This window comes from Caloenas nicobarica, chromosome 6 (genome assembly GCF_036013445.1).
Source record: "Caloenas nicobarica isolate bCalNic1 chromosome 6, bCalNic1.hap1, whole genome shotgun sequence".
In the NCBI taxonomy this organism is placed as follows: domain Eukaryota; kingdom Metazoa; phylum Chordata; class Aves; order Columbiformes; family Columbidae; genus Caloenas; species Caloenas nicobarica.
The window spans coordinates 14963883-14987242 of NC_088250.1; the positions used below are offsets into that span (position 1 = coordinate 14963883).

Sequence of the window (23360 nt, forward strand, 5' to 3'; positions counted from 1 at the left end):
AATGAATTAAAAAACTTTAAAATGGTCACTCCTCCAAACATCTACTCGATGGTTTTTGAAATGTGCCATGATTTTTTCTTAACACTGTGCAAACTAAGACATAAAGTAGGTGACTTGCCAAAGTGTAGTGAACCCACAGGACAACCCAAAATAAAATCCTGGTGTTCCAATACTGAATAGTGCTTTGTTCCTTGTACTACAATTACATAGCGATGCTTGCACTGTAATTGTACTAATAACTGAACTAACAGAAGTTTGGATTTTTATCTTAATTTTTTTAGTTCTCATTTATTGCTAGATTTAATGATTTCATCAAATGTTTACAGCTAGTTCCTGGGAGAAAGTTGCAGGAATTACAAATACTGTTTTTCACCTTTTGAACTCCATCCTTTTTGGTATCCCAATGTGATCTATGAGATACTCATCTTTAATTAAACTAGTATGGCTGCTCTTAAGTCTGTGAGAACAGTCATAAAAAATGTACCGCAGTTGCTTTCCCTCCTCCAACTTTGCTAAAGTAAAACGCCAGCTGTGCAGACATTAGTCTGCACGGCTGAAGGTTAAAGAATTTTAAAGTTCTTCACAAGGAGTGAGAAAGTTGAGTCATTCCTGATCCATTTAATTATCTGGTTCTCCTTAGTCTCGTGGTGTTCCACATCTCACTAGCTGTATGGTCAAATTTTTGGCCACCCATCTACTAGTAAGTGTAATAGGTAGTTTCTTCTTTTCTTGAAAGTGAAAATAGAGCTGTAACTCCTGAGGATGAAAGCAGGCAGGCTTGCATTGGCCCTAAGCCATGTCTTAAATGTCATGGTTTAAGTCCCATGAATGCTCAACAACTGCCCCACTAGAGTCAGAGGATCAATCTGCTGTGGAAACAAAACATTTGATCATGGCACAGAGCTGTTTCCTTTTGTTAGATGTGGCTGCAAATGTGAAAAGGCCTCTCTTCTACAGGTATAGAGGGGAAGAAATTCCATCAGATGATCAAATTTCTCCAACTTGTAAGTCTTAGAGTTTTCCTTGGAAGCATAGTTTCATGACATAATCAGTAAGTGATGGGCATAAATCACTTTCGTTTTAAGATAAGACCCCTCAGAGGTGTAGAAAAGCCAAATTAGCTTTCCAGATTAAAAATAAGGCAGATTAAGTTGATCATAGAATCATTTTGATTGGAAGAGACCCTTAAGGATCATAGAGTCCAACCGTAACCTAGTCTATTTAAGAACAATTAATAGTATTTTTAGGGAACGAGAGGATGATCTATTGGAAAATGTTTGTAAAATAATGCTAATAATATACAAGTAAATATAAATAATATGTATTAAAAATTCATTACATATTTGTTGAGAAAGATAAACTACTCCTGCTTTTGCAGAGTGATTTCATGTAGCACAACCATACAGCAGGACACAAGTTCAATGAAATGACAGTGTAGAAAACAACATCTCACAGTTGCTACATTTTGTATTCACATGATGTACAGGTAGATTTCTCTGCCTGGAAATGCCTTAAATATAATTGCTTCCTCTGTACATGCCATTCAGGTGACATGTCCAGCAAACAGGTAAACATAAAAAGGAAGTGTCCCCAGGGAAATCCTGCATGGAAGTTGGGCATGCCGGAAAGAGATGTGTTTATTATCAATTAGACTTGCAGTGACTGAAAACCATTAAAATAGTGGGAAACTGAATGTGGGTAGGCTTCCAAAGTAAAAAGGAAGTTGCTTGTTTTATACAGTTCCTCAGTCTGTGGGGGTTCCGTGCTCATCAGAGAACATCCACAGAAGCTTGGCAATGTGGGAAATGATGCATAAATCATTACCGCAAGGTCAGTAAAATCACTACTGGAAGTTAAAAGTTATGTGTGATCAGAGAGAAGCAGTAAAACCGGTCAAATAGTGGCTGTAGAATTCAAAGTTTGAACAAGAAGACAAATTTTTAATGTGGTCTTCACGTTTCTACTTTGCATTAATGAAGGCTGATTTTGTATTTGCCTGTTTGGTCTTTTCTGGAATTGACAAGTATTGCCATTAATGTGGCAACTCTTTTTTTTTTTTTTTTTTCTTTTCTTTTTTTTTTATGGGAAGCTTTTATGCTTTGTATTTGTACTGAGTGGTCCTTCAGGTAAACCTATAAAATTTCATGCTTGAAACTGGACTGTTCTCCTACTTTTCTGCCAGCAGCCTACAATGCTCCTGGCGCTGTAGCAGCTCTGATTCATAACCCTATGCACTAGATGGATCTGGCGTATGGGCTTTGGGAGCGGGAGAGGAGCAACAGCACTGTGGAGCTCTCAGAGTCTGCTAGAACATGGAATGATAGGAGGAACTAAAGGGTTTACTTTTGTTTCAGCTTTCCTCCAGAGGCTGTAATTTGTGGGTGTCCTACACAACTGACAGACCATAGCATTTTGCCCTGTGGACTGATTTACTCTGAGATCAACAGTCTGGTCATTCCTTCCTGCTTTGGTGGTTTGAATATTATGTGGTCACATAGAAGTTTTTAGGCATGCAAATTATTTCCTTGTTCTTATTTGCACCTTCTTGCTTACTCTTTTACTTACATCCAACTCAGGATAGTGCCTATGCTCTTCATGTAATTACCAAGGAAGCAATGGTGTTAGGATGCTGAATTTCCTGCCTCCAAGTCGTCTTCCATCACTAGCTCAAATAAAGGTGAATTGCATCTACATTATAAATGTAGTTGAAATAGAAGCCCTGAGCAGTATTGAGGACAGGAGTACTTTTATATAGAGGATAGTATGTGGGCTTTTTTTTTTTCTTTTTCAAGACAGATAGCCAATAGTACTAATCATCCAAAAATGCTTTTACACATCTGGAGGTTGCCCACTCAGGAGTGATACCTGACTGATGTAATGAATAGTCTTGGCTCAGATTTTTCCTGCTGCTGGCCTGTTCTTTTAAGCTTTGCCTGGTTTGTTGAAGTGTAATGGTTTGACTTTACCTCTGGACCACCACCTGCATTTATCATGCAAATTGAGTGTTTGAGTTTTCTACACAGGCAAACTCATGAAACTGTGACATATCCTATGCATTGATGTTTGCAAGCTGCAGTCAAGAGACTGCTAGTATTCCATCTAGATTATAGTGATCTGTCGTGGCATCTCATAATGTGGATTCTCCACTGGTTTCCGACATATAATCTGTGACTTTTTATATATAGTTCATAGTTATTGCTGGCTTTCCCATCAGTTAATTACTAATCGGTTCATTTCAGATTTGTGGACATTATGTAATGCTAGAAGCTGTTCCCACATTGTAACAAAAATAATTTGAAAAGGTTGAGAATTGTTATGAACATCTCTGGCAATAGTTTGAGAGTCTTTTGACTACATCTAAGTTGAACGCTATTGTGGATATTGCGAAGTGGGTTGTAAATCTGTTTATTTCTTGAAAAGCTCTTCATTCCAAAGAAGCTTTGGCTTTTGAAAAGAAAGCTTTATTTTTACATGTTTTGCGGCTCAGTGTTACTGGAACTGATTGAGGTTATAGTAATGGCTGACTTAATTTATATGGTAATGGAGGTGATAAGTAAGAACTTAGAGGAGACTGAAAGTAAGCTGTCACTGAGCAGCAAGTGTAGATTATAGACTCAGTTAGGCCTCTTGCAATATTGAACCCTATTAACAAAACTGAATCAAGATCAAGGGTAGAGAGAAACATATCTTTGCTAATGTGTGTCTGTGTTTCTTTACTGTGAAGTAGGTGGCTGACTAGTCCCCAGTGATGACCATACAGTACTGTTCTGTGGATTTTCAGACGTGGATGAATTCAAGGTCACGAAATTGCTGGCATAAAGCTTTTGTGTGGAAATTGTCCCATAAACAAGTGACGTGATGAGTTCTGGGCACTATGCAAATGTAAGAAATGAAGTGTGATTTAAGTTAGTACATTTGTTTAGTGGTTTTCTCTACTGGTGCAACACTTTACTTCCAGGAGAGCAGTACTGAGAAGTGTGTTGCAAGACAGGCATTTTTGAGTTCTCTTCTTTTTCCCTTCCTCACCCTTTTTTCCCTTTTTGAAATTAAAACCAAACCAAACCAAATCACTTGTAGCAAAGTTTGAAGCTCACTGTGCATTCACCATACTATCTGTAGTGAAGTGTGGCCCTTTCTCCCTACAGTCTTGCTTTTCTCTAGAAAGTGTGACCAAAGTCATTTTGGAGAGAGAAAATTCAGTAGGGAGGTAAGGAGAGAAGGAAGAGGTAAGAGTAGATTAAGAACATACAGTGTAGAAATAAAAAGCATATGGATCGGAAATCTTGATTAGGAGGCTAAAGGTTTGTGTGTTCTTTTTTGAGTATATGTGGTCACATTAGGTGAAACCATGGACACAACCAAGCCATTGCTATTCAGTTTTGGTCAGGATTTCCCCTCTTCAGTGTCTTCCTTTCTTGTTTAAAACAGGGTGAGATTCTGCTCTCTTTTGTTCTCTTTCCCCTGCCTGGGTCCTAATAAGCTTGTTTAACTGTAATGTTTCAGTGTGTGGGTATGTGGTGAGTTGCTATATGAGTACCAGCTCACTGTGCAGGGTTGACACTTTTAGGAAGGATTTTAAAAAAAATCAAAAAAAAAGTGTTTGGCTGGGAAAGCTTGAGGTTTCTAGTGTGCATTAGCTTATCAGCTGTGAGCAGAAAACTAGAAATCATTGCCCGTTTTCCAGGTTTTTCTATTGATTTTATGTATGTGTGTTGAGAGAAGCCAAAATACTTTTATCCTAAACCCAAGGCACAGGTACCAAAACATGAAAATTAGGGAATAAAATAATTAAGGAATAAACACCATTGCATAGAATAAATACCATTGGATGGTATTATTAAGCAAGTTATAGAATTGGCCCAGGCATGCAAATATTTTCAAAAGTGACTTTGAGTACATAAAAATGTATTGTGCCCCAAAGATGGTATTGTTCCAGCCCCCACCCCAAACATGCTCAGCAGTCCTGAACTTGGAGGGAAATAGGACCTCTTTTAAAATATATATTTTAAGGAGCGTGACCAAGCACAAGTCCACATAAATCATGTTTCCTCTCAACTTTGGCCGTTTTACATAATCTTGTACTTAGGCAACATAATCTTTATGCCAAATCACTTTGGTTGACTTTGCTTGAAAACTGATGGAAATCTGGGTTCAGCAACAGCCACTGTGTCACAGTCTTTGAGGTGACATGGTGCATCTCAGAGTGACATGGTCATCTGGATGCAGTTGAAAATGTTTGAAATAAGATTACTTTTGCTTTTTAAAGGAAAATGAGCAAGGCCACGGGTTTGCAATTTAGTTGCTTTAAAATATTTTTATATTTTGCATGTCCTCTGAAGATGAAAAAGCTTCGAAGTCTGGCTTTCAGTCATTATTAATACCTTGCATTTGAAACCACATTGCTTTACTCTGGAACCATCTCTTCACTGGATGTTAATGAAAACCAATTGCAAAAATGGAAAGCAGGCTGCAGTTTTCTGTCTCTCTTGTTTGCTTTTTCTCTCATTTTTACTCTGTTTCTCACTTTTTCTTTTCATGTAACATGTATCTACCAGGTTAACTAAAAATAAGGATTCTTTTTCTGGGCAAGTAGTAGGCCATGTGTTAAATTTGAGAAATATATTGGACATCCTTTCACAAGGTTTGTGTCATTATTTCTGCAAATTACAAAAGGTACCATTATTTCCTCAGAGCTTTCTTGAAGTCAGGAATACCTAGCCAATGAGTCAGAACCTCTTCACATTTCGCCTTTTAACAATTTTCCAGTTGCAATGGTTGTCTGTGGTGTTTTTTCTAAACCCCATAAATATAAAAAAACACCCCACCTAATTAAGTGAAAACAGACTGAAATGCAACTCGTCCAACTTGTCAGGGATTGGTTTGCTGATGTAATTTTGCTTTCTATAGCCAAAACCTGGAAACAGTTATAACTAGTCTAAGATGATACTATGTTTCTATTCAACTAAATCAAATCTCTATATTCTTTACAAAGAAAAAAAAAAGAAAAAAGTTTTTATAGGATTTAGTTCCTTTCATCCTCCTATTATTAAGTAAATTGGAGGACTCTCCAAATCAGTCCTGCACTCCTGCATGTCATAGGAACCTCTCATTAGAACTTACAAATCCAGTGGGGAATTTTCAAATGAAACAGCGGCTTTCATGCTCCATCAAGAGAGATTCCTAGCAAATGACTGCACAGCCGTAGTAACCTCATTGTTTGGGGCAAAGTGAGATTCTGCTTAGCATAATACTGGATTTATAGCCTCCCTTTGTATTTGTTGGAGAACTTAGTTAAGAGACAGAAAAAAATATTTTCAATGTTGCATTGCTTAAGAAATACACATGAAGTTAATTTTTGAAAAGTTAAAATTTCTTTGGTTCCAGAACACCTTAGCTCACCATCTTTCTACTTGCTTTATTATTTTGTTAGCCTTGCTGGGAAAACAGACTTCTCTTATGGGGGAAGGAGGAGGAGAAGCAAACAGATTAACATCTGAGAGAGAATTACAAAGCTGTGAAATAAAAGCAGCTTCTGGGACACCACTGTGAAGCGAGTCATGCATTTGGTTAGGGACTCATTGAAGCATGGCTGTGTAATGGAGACAGCAGGCTGCGGAGGGGTGGCCTGGTGGGGAAGGGAAAGGAGAATGCTTGGAGGCGTCTGACGGAAAGGGGAAACCTCAGGTGTGTCTGATGCTTGAAGAAGATGGTATGCTAAAGTGGGATGATTTATTTCATGTTTCTCACCTCTTCTAACCTGGCCAGATTTGTCTTCCTTGGAGCTTGTCAGACTTTTTGACATCCTAAGCTGACTTGTCGCACTTAGCCTGCACGGGGGAGCTGTCTTTGGAGCAGGAAGTTTTGGTGCTGTGCTGGCCCAGGTGCATTCACAAGGGAGGCACATGCCTTCATTCTCTCTTTTCCGTAGCCCTCCTCCTGCACGCCTCCAAGGTAGAATTTTACTTGTGTGTTTACTTGTACATGCCTTATTCTTAGATCTAGTTCCCTCCTTAGCCAGAACATTAACCCATATCCTGCTGTTTCCCTGGTCTTTTATCATGCATCCCCATCTGGAACAGAATACAAGTTGAAGGCATTTGTACAGCATTAGTGGTAGAAATAAACCCCACAGTTTAGGAATCCCCCTGGCAAAGTCAGGAAGTTGTGTTTCTGTGCCACGGCCTCCTTTGGCAGCTGCAGTGCTCTTTAGTGCCCGCCTAGCCAGAAACCAGGACACATTTCTGCCTCTCTTTTCAGCTGCCACCATTGCTGTGAGCCAGAATGCTGACACAGCTGGGAAGGAACAGTTGGAGAGTGGAGGGTGAAAGGGAAGTACACGGTGGAAAACAAGGTATGTGTCTGGCAACTGCGGAATGCAGGTACTTTGTAGATACGCACCATCTCCTTGCTTGTATCTTGTGTGTTGTTACACAAAATGTCTTGGGATTCAATGTATACATTTGCAAAAATAACGAATTAGCACAAAGTTCTGAAACTGAATTTTCTATTCAAGTGATGACTTTTGGAATATTATTACATGATACAACATTGCTTACTAGAGAAAAGACAAATGTTAATTGCTTTTCATTAATGTTACTAAGCTGTCCTTAGACTCTCATAACCCCGCAGATCGTATCAGCTTCCCAGTTCATAAAATGGAATACATCTCTCATTTACAGAAATAATTATCTTTGTCAACACTATGGCAGAAAATTTAGTCATGACTTAATGTGACCTGCGATTATATTAAGTAATTTTACAATGTTGTTAACAAATGGTATAAAAAAAGCAATACCACACATTTGGCACCTAGTTGCTTTACAAAATAATGATATAGCTCACTTTTGGCAAGTGTTCAAATACTGTGGGATGGGGCAGGTGGTAAAGGAGTGTGAACAGAAATATTCTGGCTGAATATGTTATGCATCATGTTCAGGCAGGGCAGTAGAGCAGGGTGGACTGGCAAGAGATGGACTGTTGATTCCTTGGCAGTTCACTCCTCAGCCAGGGCTGCACAGAGGAACTAGTCTCATTCTCTGCCAGGCTTTGTCCTAGCCCTGACCTGCTACGAAAGCCCTAACAGCTGATGCATTTGAAACCCTAGCAAGAGGTAAAAATGAGTCCTAAGGAGCATCTGCTAAACAGGGGATCAGTTTTGTCCTGCCTCTTCTGCTGCTGCACGAGCTTTACTGGATTTCATCACTAGGCGCAGGCAGGAGAGCAGCCATGCTCATGCCCACATCTCTTCTTTCTGAGCAAGTGCAAGATGCTGAGCTGCTCAGAGACACCCTCCTTCAAACCGGCATGTGTTAAACTACCAGCCCAAGTCCCTTGCTGTCCCCCTGGCAGCATGGAGACAACTGGAGGACCTGTGATGTTGTGAGCCACAGCCGTTTGCAGCTCCATTGCTCATACCCAGAGCTAAGCCTCAAGCTAACACGAGCCCAAAGCCAAAAAAACTTGATTAGTTTGCTGAAATATATTACTGGTTTTTGCCGTTTTAAAATGTAATCTGGCCTACAGTCATAAAAAGCCAGGAAAATAAGCAGTCATTCAAGAAGAGCTGCAGCTGTAAGAGAGTTTTTTGCCCTCAACAAATGTGTGTAATGTCTAAGTTTAATGAGACTTACACAGGTGCATTAATTACCTTGGGATTTCAAAATATTTTATGGGTTTTGTTTGAATACTAGTGACTGAATTTTCCAAGCCTGACACAGCTGTTTGTCTTACAAAAAATACATATATCTCCAGTTAACTATTTAAACCTTTGCCCATTTCCACAATGGGAACCGAGGATTGCACAGATGAAGAATTGCGCTTATTTTACTTGATTTGCACAAACAAGTTCTGTATTTAGTCCTTAAGTTCCTAAGTATACACATAATTATAATGCGATCACATTTCACAGAACCAAATTCAACTTTTTAAATGTGAAAAATTAACATTTATACGAATCCTTTGCTAGTTTTTATTTTAAAAGTACATTTGCTTTTAAAGGAAGATTGTGACAGTACTCCAAGGATATGAAATGGTATTCACTGGGAATTGTGACCTAGGTTGGTAAATGACAAATTACTGAAGTGCCTTGGGCTTAAATTTTCCTTTCAGTGTAGGGGGAAATAGGTTAAATTTGAGCATTCCTGGACTAACAGAGATACCTTGGAGAAGGACCAAGATTCAAAGGCCCGGAGTAGATTGTGAAAGTTTGCTAAAGAAGCAGGAGAAATTAAACACAGACAAATTCACTTTCAAATAAAAATAAGAGAGAACATTGAGGGCTCACTTGTCAAGATGGATATTGTAGACAAGTCAAGGTACAGGATTGAAGCTTTCCAGTAGTCCCTGCATAAATGTGAGTGAACAAAAGATGGAACTATTTTTGGAATATCCTTCTTGTTAATAATGGAGAATTTTTCATGAAGACTGGTAAGTATTGTAGACTTGAGTGTTAATAGCACTTAGAATGATTGTTTCTGCAGTTTGTTTGAATTGTGTCTGACTGTCATTAGAAAAGCAGCATTTGTCTGTGGCTGTTCTGACATTTGTTGAACTCTGTGTTCAGAAAGGGCACTTAGTGCTGGATTGAACCTGACTGTGAAAATGTGATGCTAAATAGAGCTTGGCAATAACAGATTGCAAACAGTCTACATGGACTGAGGGATATTCCTGAAACATCCACTCTTGTAGAAACTAATGGCCCTTTGCGTGCAACATTTGATATCTGGAGTTTCAAAAACATTACAATAAGAACTGAAGGAGTATGCTATTGATAATGATGAAGGGGATCCAACTTCTTGAAAACAAAGGAATAATTCTGGATTATGTATCCTTCTTACATAGTATAATTTGGGATAGTCTCTTTTTTTTTTTTTTTTTGGAGCTCAGATACTTTAGATCCTTTCTAAAGTGCAGCATTCAGCTGTGTTCCTGTTTATGCAGACTTGTTCTCTGCCAAAGAAAATACTCATCTATGTGCCACCTTAAGTACTTCCTCTAGCCTATGTGTGTGTTAAGTTCAGCTTGGTTTTCTGATAGTCTGTTTTAACCCATAGGTAAGATGGTGATCTTTTAAAATTCTGGTTTAGGTTTAGCAGCAAACATTCAATAGCCATTACAAGACTATCATAACATATTGTGGTCTTGTAACCTCAGTCTGTGATTATGGAGACTGTAAAAGGCTCCATCTGCCTTATTTCTTGTCCACAGAATCTGTATTTCTTTACTTCACTGTTAACACACACAGCAGATTTGCCCTCGGTCATGGTGCAAGTCCTTTTCAAGGACATGCTTTAGCAGGTCAGTGGGCTGACTTCTAGTACTGACATTGAAGCTGCAGTACAACAAGCCCTCTGTGATTTGTAGGTCCCAACGTCATTGGAAATGGTTTTATTACACAGTTTGAGAGGTGATTTTTCAGGGGTCTTAAAAATTATCTTAAAAGAGTAAAAATATTGTTCTTAAAAGTCTGTGGCATTGAGGAGACGTTAGGAGTAACTTTTTTTCTCCCCTCTCCTTCTCTGTATTTTCTATATATTTTCCTCTATATTTTCTTGATACATTTTTTCCTATGTATTTCCTCTATATTTTTTCTATAGATTAGAGTACTCTTACAAGAGTCTGTGTGCAAGCCTGAATCTAAGATTTTGAAAAGGCTAAAAAAGAAGTAAACTAAGCAAGGCCTGGAGAACACCTAAGCTCTAGGAATATTTGACTAAATGCTAGTGACTTTTAAGCACTTTGCCACAACCTTGAGTCAACATCTGCATGAAGGCCTACTGACTTTGGTGGGGCTTGTGCCAGTTTTGACAACCATTCCTAAGAGAGGGTTACAAGATAAGGCTGAGATCAATGTCTAGTTCATGGTAGCACTTTACCTCCGACATGTATTTGCTTTCTCTTCAGAGGGACATTGTCACAGGTTTCTTGAATGCAAATAAATGAGGTCAAGATTTTATATTAGAAGTTTTCCTTTATTCTGAGTAGAAGAGGTCCAGGATTTCATGTCAGTCTGTTCTAAAAATAGTTGCAATAAGCAGATGAAAAACCTGGAAAACTCTTCCACCTTCACTAAAAGTGTATTTGAATTGCCACATTTTTGATGGCTAGTTTTATAAGTGTATATAAAATAGTAATAATAGATATTTAAAGCTTGTATTCCAGTTGCAAAAGATAAGTTTTTATTTAACACCAAGCAAAAGCATTTGTCCCATCCTGCTTGAAAGTATCATTCCTACAAATTAAACTTTGCTTTTCATAGGAGAATCATTGCTGTGTTGAATGCTGGAAGTCTATAGAAGAACTTGAAACAGCATTTTCATCTGTGTTTTCTACCCAGTATATGAGATGTTAAAATATAAGCATAAAAATAGTCAATTGTAATAAAATGTTTCATTCCTTGTATCCTAAAATCTGTGGAACATAAAGTCCTTTCTATTTAGGCCTCTTTTTTTTATAAATATGTGATTGGAAGTGTATTTAAGAGACAATATAATGTGAGGTCATATTAAATAAATAAAGCCAAATAATCCTTTTGAAAGTAATCTGGAAGATTGTTAGAAATGAATGTCTGGGGAGATTTGAAGGAGAGTATATGTGATATGGTAGGGTGCTTTTAAAGTACTTGAATATAAATTCTTTATACAAACCCTTGCTTTCTAACAAGAACTCTAAATCTTTCCCAGATATCAAACAGTTGTTAGCTGAGGAGGGAAAAAAGAGAAGTCCAGTCACCTGTTGTGGCTATTCCTTATCTCTGTGTTTTAAACCAACCCATTGATTAGCAAATCAAAGGGCTACAAGGTGAGGTTGTGTTTATGTGCTGCAGTGCCACCAAGTTGCCAGTCTTTATAAAGGGTAAGAGACTGCTTTCCTGAAATGCATCATGGAAGCAATCGCTTGAGGCAAAATAAACCATGCTAGTGAAGATGGAGGGTAGGTATTCCCCTGAACAATATATTTCAGCCTGTTAACCAGATAAAATCCACTTGCTGATTGGGCAATACCTTTGAAAATAAGCTCATGTCATGAAGAGTTCTGAAACTGTTTTCAATTGGCACTTAATCTTTAAAGGTGGTAGAGAATGTGCTCCGCACATGTATTCAAATCACAGTGCAATAAAGCTCATAAAAGCTATAAAATATTGGAAAGATGACAGCATGGAAAGGAAATGGAAAAGTAAAGGAGGCAGAATGAGCCTTTCTCCTTAATAAATCTGTTTTGCATTCTGTATTTGAATCTAGCGTAAGTAACCAGGCAACTGTACTGACATTTATCTGATGTTGTCCTGGGCATATAGTTCTAAAGTGACACCAACACCCACAGTGCTAGAGTTATAGCTCTCTTAGACAAATTTTTCCTTGTTTTAGCTTTGTGCGAGCATGATGCATAAATTCAAGTCTTATATCCTTGACTAACAGAAGTGCTGATTCCTTTCTTGCTCCTTTTTCTCTATTATGACCTTCTGCTGTTGTTGCTCTTCCCCTTTCTTCTGTTAATCCTCCATAATGTGATCAATATTGACACGTTTTTTCCCTTGCTGCTTCCAAGACAGTGAAACAGAATGTCCATGTCAACATGGAAAATACTAAAAATATTACACTGGTTTTTTTTCTTTTTAAAAAAGTGTTTTTAAATTGGGTTTTATTCATTCCCTGATTTGCCATTTATCAGACCTTGTTGTCTGATAGAAGTGGATACTCTTGTCCAGAAGACGACTTGCTTTTGAGAGAATATGGTCAGTATATAAGTCACATTTTCCTGCTGGAGAAAAATAAGCTGGAAAAAAAAGTCTAAAAAGATCATCTAGACTATTCCCATCCTTTAAGGTGGGATAAACACTATCCACATTATTCCTGGCAGGTGTTTATCTAAGTTTTTCTTACAGGCGTCTCATGGTAGGGCAAGTGTGAAATGTCCATCACCATTTGTTGCTCTGGCCCTGTGCATCTGGTCTGGTGCATCAAGGGAAGCGCTTTAGGTTGTGCCTGTGCAGAGAAAGACCACACTTCATAAAAAGAAATCAAGATACATGTGGAAGAGAAAGGCCTACAAGGAGCTGAAGCTGTCATGACTTGCCTTGCCAGGGCTGCTCATATACTGATGAGGTGTATGTATAGTTCCTTTTATTTATTGGTCTGCTTTTGTTCCTTATCTCAAAAAAATTACATGATTCTACATTCTCATTCTCTTGAGTGCTCAAGAGGAACAGAGTGGTACAGTAAAAGGTGACCAGGGACACTGTGTATCATCTTAAAACCAAGGTAGTATGAACATGTGCTTGTGCCGAGGGTTTGAGCCATATCTTGTTCGTTTTAGAAACGAGATTGGATGGGACTACTACTGCTGCTAGTGTTTGTCAGAAGGGTGTTATGATCAATGCTCCGAGTAGGGATGTCCATTTTTGTATTAACTTTCTTAGCTCAACAAATAGTGTGACGGTAAGATTGTTAGAAGGGAGTAGAAACATCCATCCCAAGAGAAAATATGAATTCAGTAGCCGAACTCTGCCGCTAACTTCGACAGGACCGATGTTTCACCATGGTGTCTACTGCTTTGATATGGTGTAAAGGATACCTGCCCCAAAATTATTAAATGTTTCTTCTTCCTTTTTCTTACAAGAATTAAAGATATTAAATAATGTATTGTTAGAAGATTACCTTACAAATAGCTGAGCAATTACAGTAAGATATCCCGAGCAAGCTAATTTGCTTTGGTCGATGGAGCTGAGGTCTTTCCTAATTTTGTAGTGTAAATAAAATCAAATGCTCTTTCACTGTCCAGGACAAAACCAGCATGGTTAAAAATTGAGATTTTCTGGCAAATGTAGATGTAAGGTATGGCACTATATCAAACATTCACTAAACATCTACTAAAGTTTTTTTAATATGGGAAACAATATCCTGTGTCAATGAATCCCTTCAGTCCTACTTTATAGTCTGTGTAAAGTCACAGGCACTTTGTTTCACATGGATATAGTAACAAATACGGAATGGGTTTTGGAGGCGGGGAGGAATATTCTTTATTTCAGTGGCTGTTTCCCTCCTGAGAAGGGAAATTCTCCTTGGGCCCATCTCCACTTCTGGCTTGCACAGAGCTTCATCTGCTCCAGATCCTCCCTTGTGCAGCCCACCCAGAGTGGCTCCCCAGAGCTGCCTGGCAGCCAGCGAGCGACGGCCCAAAAAATCTCATGTTGAAGTTAACAAATTCTAGTGCATTTGATTATTTTGGGGGTTATCTTATTTGGCAACTTATTCTGTAGAGCCTGATCAGTAATTAACTTTCCTTGCAACATTATATATGGGGTTTTTTTTCCTCTAAGACTAATTTTAACAATGCATTTATCGTGAGTAGCTTGGTGATTCTAAAGCCCCTCCTGGAGTGCTGCTGCTGCCTTAGCCATTCTCAACCCAAATCTGTAGGCCAGCTCTGTTAATTGGCACATAGTATGTACAGTTTTTTCTGCTTTTTTATTTTGCTAGGGAATAAGATGTAACTGGAGAGCAGTGTGGTATGTAAGACTGCATCCTGATCATATTCTTGTTATGGTTGGTAGGAATTTTGCTGCAGACTTAAATGCTTTATTCCCCAGGCCTGTCTCAAGTAAATGATGCCATGAGCTCTGGATATTCCACAAAATTAACTATAAGGCTGAAGATCAATGCCTTTTTTTTTTTTTAAAAAAAAAAAAAAAAAAAGGTATAATGATAGGGAAACGAAAACAATTGGCAAGTGTATTAACAACGCTTTGGTCAAATATTTTGCAGTTTTATTTGCTGCTGATGTTATGTTAGTCCATGAGAGACCAAAAATGGAAACCATGTGCTCTTTTCTTACCCAAACTGAAACAATTATACAGTTAGGAGAGCTGAACATGGGTCTGGGCAGCATGTTGTGATAATATGGCTCTCTTGCTTCTGGTAGTTGAGGACACAGTCTTAGGTCCTTAGCTTGCAAATAAATACTAGTGAATATGGGGTTCCATCTGCATGCAGCTTTTGATAAGGGTATGAGGAGTAAGGGTTTAATTGATCTCCATATAATCTTCCTGTCTTTTCAGTAATGCTCCTTACATTTTGCAAGAATAAATTATGTAATATTTTTGAATATGTGAAACCTGAAGTAATAATGTCCATTTAAATAACAGCAACAAATTTTTTAAAAAGTCAACAACAGTGGATAAAATAAATATAGGAGATTTTAATTATGCCCTTAGTTAAGATAATCTAAACTCTAAATGACTGATACAGTATTTTGTTTCTTAGAGGCATCATATGTTATACTAGGATATGATGACAGTCTACCAAAGGGCTCATTTTGTGCTTGGGGCTGCACTGAGCATATTAAAGCACAGTTCAATGGTCTGATATCTGTGACAGTAAGGCCAAATAGTTCTACATGGTCTTAGTCACAGATTTTTAAATGAGGGAATGCCAGTGAAATGAGTATAAAACAAGTACTGTAGTATGCTTTTAAAACTGTGGATAAAGCTTTGAGGTGGTTATTAAGTAACCCTGAGCCACAGCCCATAACAAGTCTATTCATAAAAGAGAAGTGGGTTAAAAATGAACTTTCAGCCAAATTCCCTGTTTACAGTCCCATTGATTTCACTGATTCCGTGGGCCAGAAAAATGATTGCAGATGTGAATCTGCTTGTTGGGTAGGACTGGAACTCTAATTTGCATGGATCTTCAGTTAATGAAAAAGTATTAAGTAAACTCTCTTAGGGTCCCAAGGTAGGTGAATTTAATATTAAAAAAAAAAAATTGAGGCCTATTATCAGTTGGGTCCTATTTGAATTACAGATTAGCATTTTCTCTCGCCATTTAAGTGGGTAGCTTGCGGTGACCCTTTTGTGTTTTCAGTTAGTCTGTTTAAGTTCTTAGGCAGACAAAAACTAGCTTGCCAGTGATTTTGTAATTAACAATGAAATAATGATGTTGATTTTCCTGTTCTAGGTAAAGAATAAGTATAATTTATGAAAGGTCTTCATGCGAGACTTTCCCTAATTATTCTTGATTCTTTGCTCGGACTAATGTTGAGTTTAATTTAATTGAGGTATTCTGAAGGATAGGCTGCCTGTGCTAATAAGCTTACTGTCCTCATTGGGTTTGGAAATGCCCATAGCAAAAGCAGGTTTACAGTGACTGACATAATCCAAGACCCCACACAAGTGGTTTAAAAGCAAAGTATCATCCTACTTCCCCAAATTAAAACTAACTGAAACAGCATTCCAAAATTTCAATGTAATCAAGAAAGATATGTTTCCTTCCTCTTCTTCATGAGGACTTAAACTCATTTATTAAACCTTCCTACCCAAAAGTTGATAGGAAAATTCTCCTGCAAATAGGCAGTAACATTACTGATGTAGCATTGTTTAAATTTCTAGCTGATAGAGTTGATAGGTTTTTTTGGTGGATTTCTCAGTAGGAAGATTAGGATTTTGAGGTGATGCAGTTTGGAAGATCGGATTTAAAATTAGTATAGTGTTCCTCTGTTTATATTTTTGCCAATTTCTGTGGTTCCCTATTACATTTTCTTATTTAAAATAATGGAATTTTCTGTCCTTTTACTATGTGAAAGACCTGTATAAAACAAGAAAACTCATTCCTTACGCAGTAAAGGATCTTAAAAGTGCAAAGTAAACACACTTCAAAGGAAAAGAACTATTTTTTTCTCATATATTGTTCAGCTGTCTTCATTCTAATGGTAAATTCTAAGAAATAAGAGTAAAACATTTTATGTGGACTATATTCTTGTGAGTTCAAAATGTGGTATGTCAATTTGCTGCCCTTTTTTTAAGTTAAGTGTGTGATCGAGGAACTTACACAAGGTGGAAATTTCAAATGGTGCTTACCACAGATTGAACTGCCTACATAAAATTTGATAGCATCTCTCGCATTGACTTAAGCTCACTTTGGTGAAACTGCACTGCTTTTGAAAGTCTTGGTTGTTTTTGAGCAGATACTTTTTGAATTCTAGTACAGCTGTTCATAAATTTCCATGATTCCACTGATTTCCTGTTGCTGCTAAAAGACTCGTCCAGCATCATCTTTGTAGCAGATAGCTTGGTCATTTTCATGAAGGCATTTTTTGTCACCTTAGTACGAATTAATGAAAACAGGAACAGTTACACTGCATGTAACAGTGTGAAAAGTCATTAAACGCTATTGAAGAGAGACCCTCATGGATATTGGAATTTTAATTACTCGTATGTATGTGTGCTCTGAAGCATCCTAAGCTTTTTTTTTTCTGGCCCAACTTGGAGATTTTGAAAGGTGTAAGCCTGTGTATTATATTTTAATATATTTCTCTGCTCTTAGAAATAGAGTGGGTTTGTGTCCTGCATTTCCAGATTTGTTGCTCTACTGAGATGGAGTAAAGGAAGAGGAGAGTATTCTGTTCTACCACTCCTGCAGTGGCTCTGTCTACTAAATTTGGGGTTGTTACATACTGTAAGCTTAACGTATAACAATGAGTAGACTGAAGGTTCATTGTAAGGGAATCAGGTCCAAGAGTCAAGGCCCTGGATTCTCCTCCCAAGGAATTTTCATCTCGCCTAAGTTTTCCTTGGCACAGAAGAGAAATGAGCTCCAAAAGGTCTGTATCTGGCTTTACTTCTAGTGAATGTATGACCTTAGGCTAGTTGCTAAATTCCACATTCCTTTGTTCTTACAGAATCCTAAAAACTACAGAAAAAGTGAAAAATGGTTGGAGAGAAGTTGCTGCATAAATATACAGTATTATTCTATGCAATGTTGGTTTCTCTCCTATTGAGAGGAGGAGGGGGAGGTGACACTGAGCATACTTGGAATTATTTATCTGCCCACTCTTAATTGCTTAGTCTGACTCTGTTTACAGTGGTGCTAACTAAAGAATTTCTCTCACTTGTATCCAATGTGATGCCATCAAATAGCTTAGACCCCGAAGTGAATTTTTCACATGAAGAATTATAGACTTCATGACTAGTTATGATGCTTGTGATAACATTGATAACCTCTTTAATTCACATCCATGGTGAAAGGAAGTATTTATAAGGACTCATAAGGGGATTGATTCGCTAAGCAATTTTCATCCTTTTCTATTATCTGTTGTTCATCTGTTTTGGTTATGTGGCATAATTTCTTGGTGAGACCAAGACAGAAGTAGATTTGAAGTGCAACTTTTAGATATTGCTGTAGGAATCTCTCCAAAGGAGAGACTAGACTTAAAATGGCAGAAGGTACCTTTGAAAATTTCTGACTCCTTAGAAAAAGGTTCCATTGAAAATGGTAAAAGAGGTCCTTCTGATTTTTCTTTCTTTTTTTTTTTTTCTTCCCTTAATGAACTATGAGGGGGGAAAAATGTCACCATATTTCTATGCTGTTCTTGTTGTGGTGTTTTTCTCGGAGGCTATAAAACATAATGATGGTGAGGTCCATTCTTGCTGTGAATACACTAGGGATTTACCAACCTGTTGCAGACCTAAGACTTGAGGAAATAAGTATGAGAACTTGTTATCTAATTTTGAGGACAAAGTTAGCAACTATAAAGGCAAGTTTTACCAGTGTGTAGCCGTTGCTGCGATTCTGTGGTGGAGTCTGAATTCCCTGTGGTTTCATTGTAGCTTTCCTTGGGCTGCATGGAAAACTTTCAGCTGTGAGTTGTCTGAGCACTTTTCAGCCTTATTGTAAGAAATTTCCCATAAATCCCCTCCAGTTAGTAGCATATAGTTCAGAAACACCTACATGTCTGTTGTAATGGTTTTCCATCAACAAGCACAGGAGACTTTTCAAAACACTGGCCATATTTTCATGCTTTCTGCTCTTAAATTATTTATATTTCTGTAATTAATACTGTGTCGGCTTACCTCCAACAGTAGGAAACCTTGTTTAGTGTGGCTTTTAAAATGCATTATTTTCCTTTTCTAACCTATTCAGTGATTTTTGCATTGTGTAATTTCATGTGATGATGGTCGAGCTGGGTTATGGCTGTAAGCTTGCTTGTTTGCTGATCTGTCATAACTAATGTGCATATAGAACAGTGCAAATGGCAAAGGTCAGATCTGGTTCTAAACTAGATATATCATCTAAAGCACTTTGTTTCTAACCAGCATCATGTATTATAAAATCAGCTTTCCAAGGGACATTTCCTAGGTTTCTGCTGAAGTATGACATCTAAAATACTATATATGACTTTCGAGACTAGCAAACCAGTGCAAATACTCATGAATCTGTCAAAATAGAATTTCACCTATGACTGGGTAGGTTAACAAATGTGAACTTTTGTTTCTCAAGTGATACGTACCAATGATCATGACGGCTTTTCAAAATAGAATTGCAGTGGCTTTCACAGTTTCAGGATTTCTATTCTTTCTCATAGCTATCACTCTTGAGCAACAGGAACTGTGGGATATTATGCTCCTGCAGTGAAATCCTGTGTGGGTTTAAGACTGCTGTGTCAAGACTGCTTGGTGCAAGAGAGCAGGGAATTTTGATTTTGTTCTCTGTCAGCATATCTTTATGTTAAACTCTGGTTTTGCTACTAGAGTAGGTAAGATGTAGCATTGCAGCGCTATACCATTTTCTGGGTTACCTTTCCCCTTCTGGGCATGCTGCTCTTTTGAAGAGATGGAAGAAAACTTCACAGGCTTTAGGTTGGACTCTATGATCTTAAAGGTCTTTTCCAACCAAACGATTCTATGATTCTGTCACTGAGAAGTGCTAACTCGTGCTGTGATAACCAGAGTGTTGTCAACTTGCAGGAACCCAGGCAAAGAGATTTATTTCTCACTACATCCACTTCAAATGGGATTGTTCTCAAGCTGAAGAGGCTGATAATAGAAAGCCATCCAAGAGATGGATCGACATTTCCCCCCAGCAGGTATACATGACCCCATTTCTTAGCAAATTAGGGGATTAGTTGTGGAACCCTGCAGGCCATAAATGCTGTGGGAAGAAAAAAATCTGGCGTTCTACTCCCAGTTGCAAGTGATCCCCAAAAGAAAGATTTACTGAGTGCCCACGCTAGGGCTAATTAAAGCGCATTGTTAAGGGCTAAATACTAGGCTGGGGCTTAGGCAGGTTTCCAGTTGTCAGGAACAGGGGTGGAGAGCGTCAGAGAAAAGCAGGTAATAGGATAGTTTGGATTGTCATTCTGGTGTTAGAAGTATAGAACGTCTTATAGAGATTTGCAAGTCTTCCCAACTGGTAGGACAGTAAATATAGAACACACTAAGCATTTGAGGAAAGATTATCCAGAGCCCCTTTGGGGGAAAAGGCGGTTATTTTACAGGTTCCTGAAACAAGCTGCATGGAGAGCTCTGTGGCTTCTCTCCAGGGACTGGAATGGTGTTTGATAATGCTGCTCCAGCTAGGCTGGAGCAGTTCCTGAGGGAGAGGAGGAAATCCTCCTCCTCTTGCAGGCTGGAAGGGATCAAGTTCCTAATAAGGGAATTGGCTCCAAATTGGGCTATACCCTCTGTTCTCAGGAAGTGTGGGCTGGGTGTGTGAAAAGCAGAGCTTTCTTTCCCTGACAACTTCTTACGGAACTGTGCTTTGCTTTCTTAACAAATGGTCCTGACACAGCACACGCACTGCACAGCAGCAGGAAAATATCCTGCAAGTGTCTTGTGAAAAGTTCAAGGAAGAGTGAAGCCAGCTCTGATTCGGTTATTTACCATCAATCAGACTGTTGCTTGGCAGGGAGTGGATGGTGAGGAGCCTGAACGAGCTGAAAAGGGGCAGGAAGAGAAGTGGAGGCAGCATTCTTCCTATTTAAAGCTGCATCCCCGGGAAGGAGTGTTTGCAGACTGCGCTGGAGCTAGTGCTGAAAGAAAGGGCTCGCAGACTTTGTCCTGGAACTGATGCCGAAAGGCAGCAAGACTCCCCAGCTGGCTTCATGGTGCTAAAATAACCTTGCATCTCTGTACTTTTTGCTGCCCAGGAGGATACATGTCTAATATCTAGGCATGATGGCAATCTGGGTACAAACGAGAACTTTCTTCATCCTTGCTGCTTTATTAGGGCGATTTGTAACCATAAAAGCGCAAGAAGAGGAAGAATATGATGGTGGTGAGTTTCTTTCTCTCCCTCGAAATATATTATCATCCCCCCGTCTTTCTACGCAGTGTGCTTATTGTGTGATTTGGGTAATAAGTGGTGTGGAAAACCTCTGGGGTACAAGAGTAACGAGACTTTTTGCTTTTTATGTACTGCGAAGGCAGCGGTGAGGTTTGTGCTGGGGGCTTGCGATCGGGAGACCGAGGGAGACGTTAGCAGCCGGGGAGTTGCGGTGGTCGCTGCGGAGCGGGAGGAACGGGCGGGCGCTGCGCGGAGCCCTCGGCCGGCTCCGGCGGGGGAGTTCGCAACAAAAGCGAGCGGCCGGGCCAGCCGAGCTGGGACAAGTAAACACATCAGCCTCGCAGGGCGGAGGCGTTTGCGCTGAGCTACATCTGCTTTCTCGCGTTCTTTGTTTTAGAGACATACAGAAACCTGGGTTTTCTCCTTTTTTTTTTTTCTTTTCTTTTTTTTTTTTTCTTTCTTTCCTCCTCCCTTTCTTTCCCTCTGAATCTCCTTCCCTCCGGCTCTTGCAGGAGGGTTATGGGATCCCCGGGGCGGGCTGCGGTGGCACCCAGCCTTCCCTCCGCCCCGGGGCTTGCTGAGCGGGGCAGCGGCGCTTTGTAGCGAGCCCTGTGAAGGCAGGAGCGCTGGCAAGCTGCGTACCTGACCCGTGTAACCTGAACTCTCTTAGGCTGCTTTATATTCCGTTTTTATTTAATATCATTTCAATGCCCGGGAGAGAGATACTGATGGTCAGGAGAATGCGTGGTGACTCTAGTCTTTCATCAGTCTGGATGGATGTCGTGCTGTATGTTGGTTTCCTGAAATGTGAGAAGGCTGATTGTGGGACCGTCTGTAGCTATTGTACTCCTGAACATACTTCCGAGGCTTCTCATGTGTAACACTGGCTTCTTTTCCAAATAATTCGCAGCAAAGGGACAGTTTGCAATTATTTTATCACATACTTTCAAGAGTGGAATTTTTCTTGTAACCGAACTTCTCTGGTAATACGCTGCCTTGCACGAGTGAGGAGGAGTCAAAGCCTGATGAATAAAACAGTGCAATAATTCTGAAACTTTTGTTCTATGAAGCAAAATGAGCCTGTCTGGACTACGCACAGCTGTGTGAGGAGTCCCGTAGAGGGGGCACTTTGTATAGTCTTGGAAATATAATTCATATACCTGTTATAAAGGGAGATGTGTATTATGTATTTTTCAGTTACATATAATACCAAAGAAAACACTTGTGAAAATATTGACTTCAATTTTTGGTAGCCGTTTACCATAAACAATGGCTTTTTTGCTGGGCAAAATTTTATGCGATATGTCTGTGGAGTTATTACGTGTCATTTACCAGTTTGTTGCTATTGTGGAAACTATGAGATGAGCCAGTAATACAGCAACACCTTCTGGGATGTACTTCCCATATGCTGATGGCTGAGGAAACCCAGAGGTCCATGGTAAGTCAGAGAGCGAAATACATTGTAATGAATTAGTGACATCTGTTTGCACTTCACTTATTCATCTTTCTGCTTGAGAATGTAATAGCTTTTGTCTACCATGCATATGAGGAAGCTCCTTCTCCAATGTTCTTTATATTAGGGAGGAAAAAACAACAATTACACAATAACAATAAAAAACCCACAAACAACGAAACACAAACCTCTATGCTATTTTAGTGTGTTTTGAGGGATGGTGCACAGTGAGGAAGAAAGGAGACATTGGTCTGGTTTAATTGAATAAACAAGGGGTGTCAGTTTTTATTTGGTTCCTCATTGAAACCCACAAATGCTACAGAATGGGCAGGTTTTTTACTCTTGGTTTGTCTTGGTTTTAGTATTTGTGCAGAGGTCTAACGGTACATTGTATTGAACTGCAGGTGACTGTCTATACAGCTGCTTCACTTCTCCCGATTCGGTTGGTCAAATGTGTCACTTAAATGTAAGTGCTACGGTAAACAAATATTGGAGATATCTGGCAAAGCAAAGAATTCACTTGAGGAAGCTTAGATTAGGAAAAACTGTCAGACTTTCAGAAAGTATGTAAACCAGTGTTTTACCAGTCATTTTTCATGCCAATCCTAGAAAAAATGAGAAGCATCAAATACTGGTTGTCAACCTCAACCACAGTAGAAGAAAGAAATAGCTTTTGCAGAAGTATGTTACAGAATTTATCGTGATAAGGGTGAGTGATATTGATAGGTATCTCAAATAACATAAAGCAGGTAAAATAGTTTTAAAAATTGATGGAAGAACTTTAATACTGCTTCAAACCAAACATACTGCTTAACAATTCAATTTTTTATCATTTTCCATTGCTGTGCTTT

The 23360-nt window shown here is 38.9% G+C and overlaps 1 protein-coding gene across 1 annotated transcript in view; it reads left to right on the forward strand.

Annotated features, from left to right (window-relative positions):
• Positions 1-20532: 20532 nt before the first annotated feature.
• The window catches only part of COL5A2 (collagen type V alpha 2 chain), a 110756-nt gene continuing 107928 nt past the window's right edge, over positions 20533-23360 (forward strand). The window contains exon 1 of the mRNA XM_065637395.1: positions 20533-21047. Within this exon, the coding sequence (XP_065493467.1) occupies positions 20945-21047 (103 nt within the window). The 5' untranslated portion in view covers positions 20533-20944. The remainder of the gene's footprint in view (positions 21048-23360) is intronic.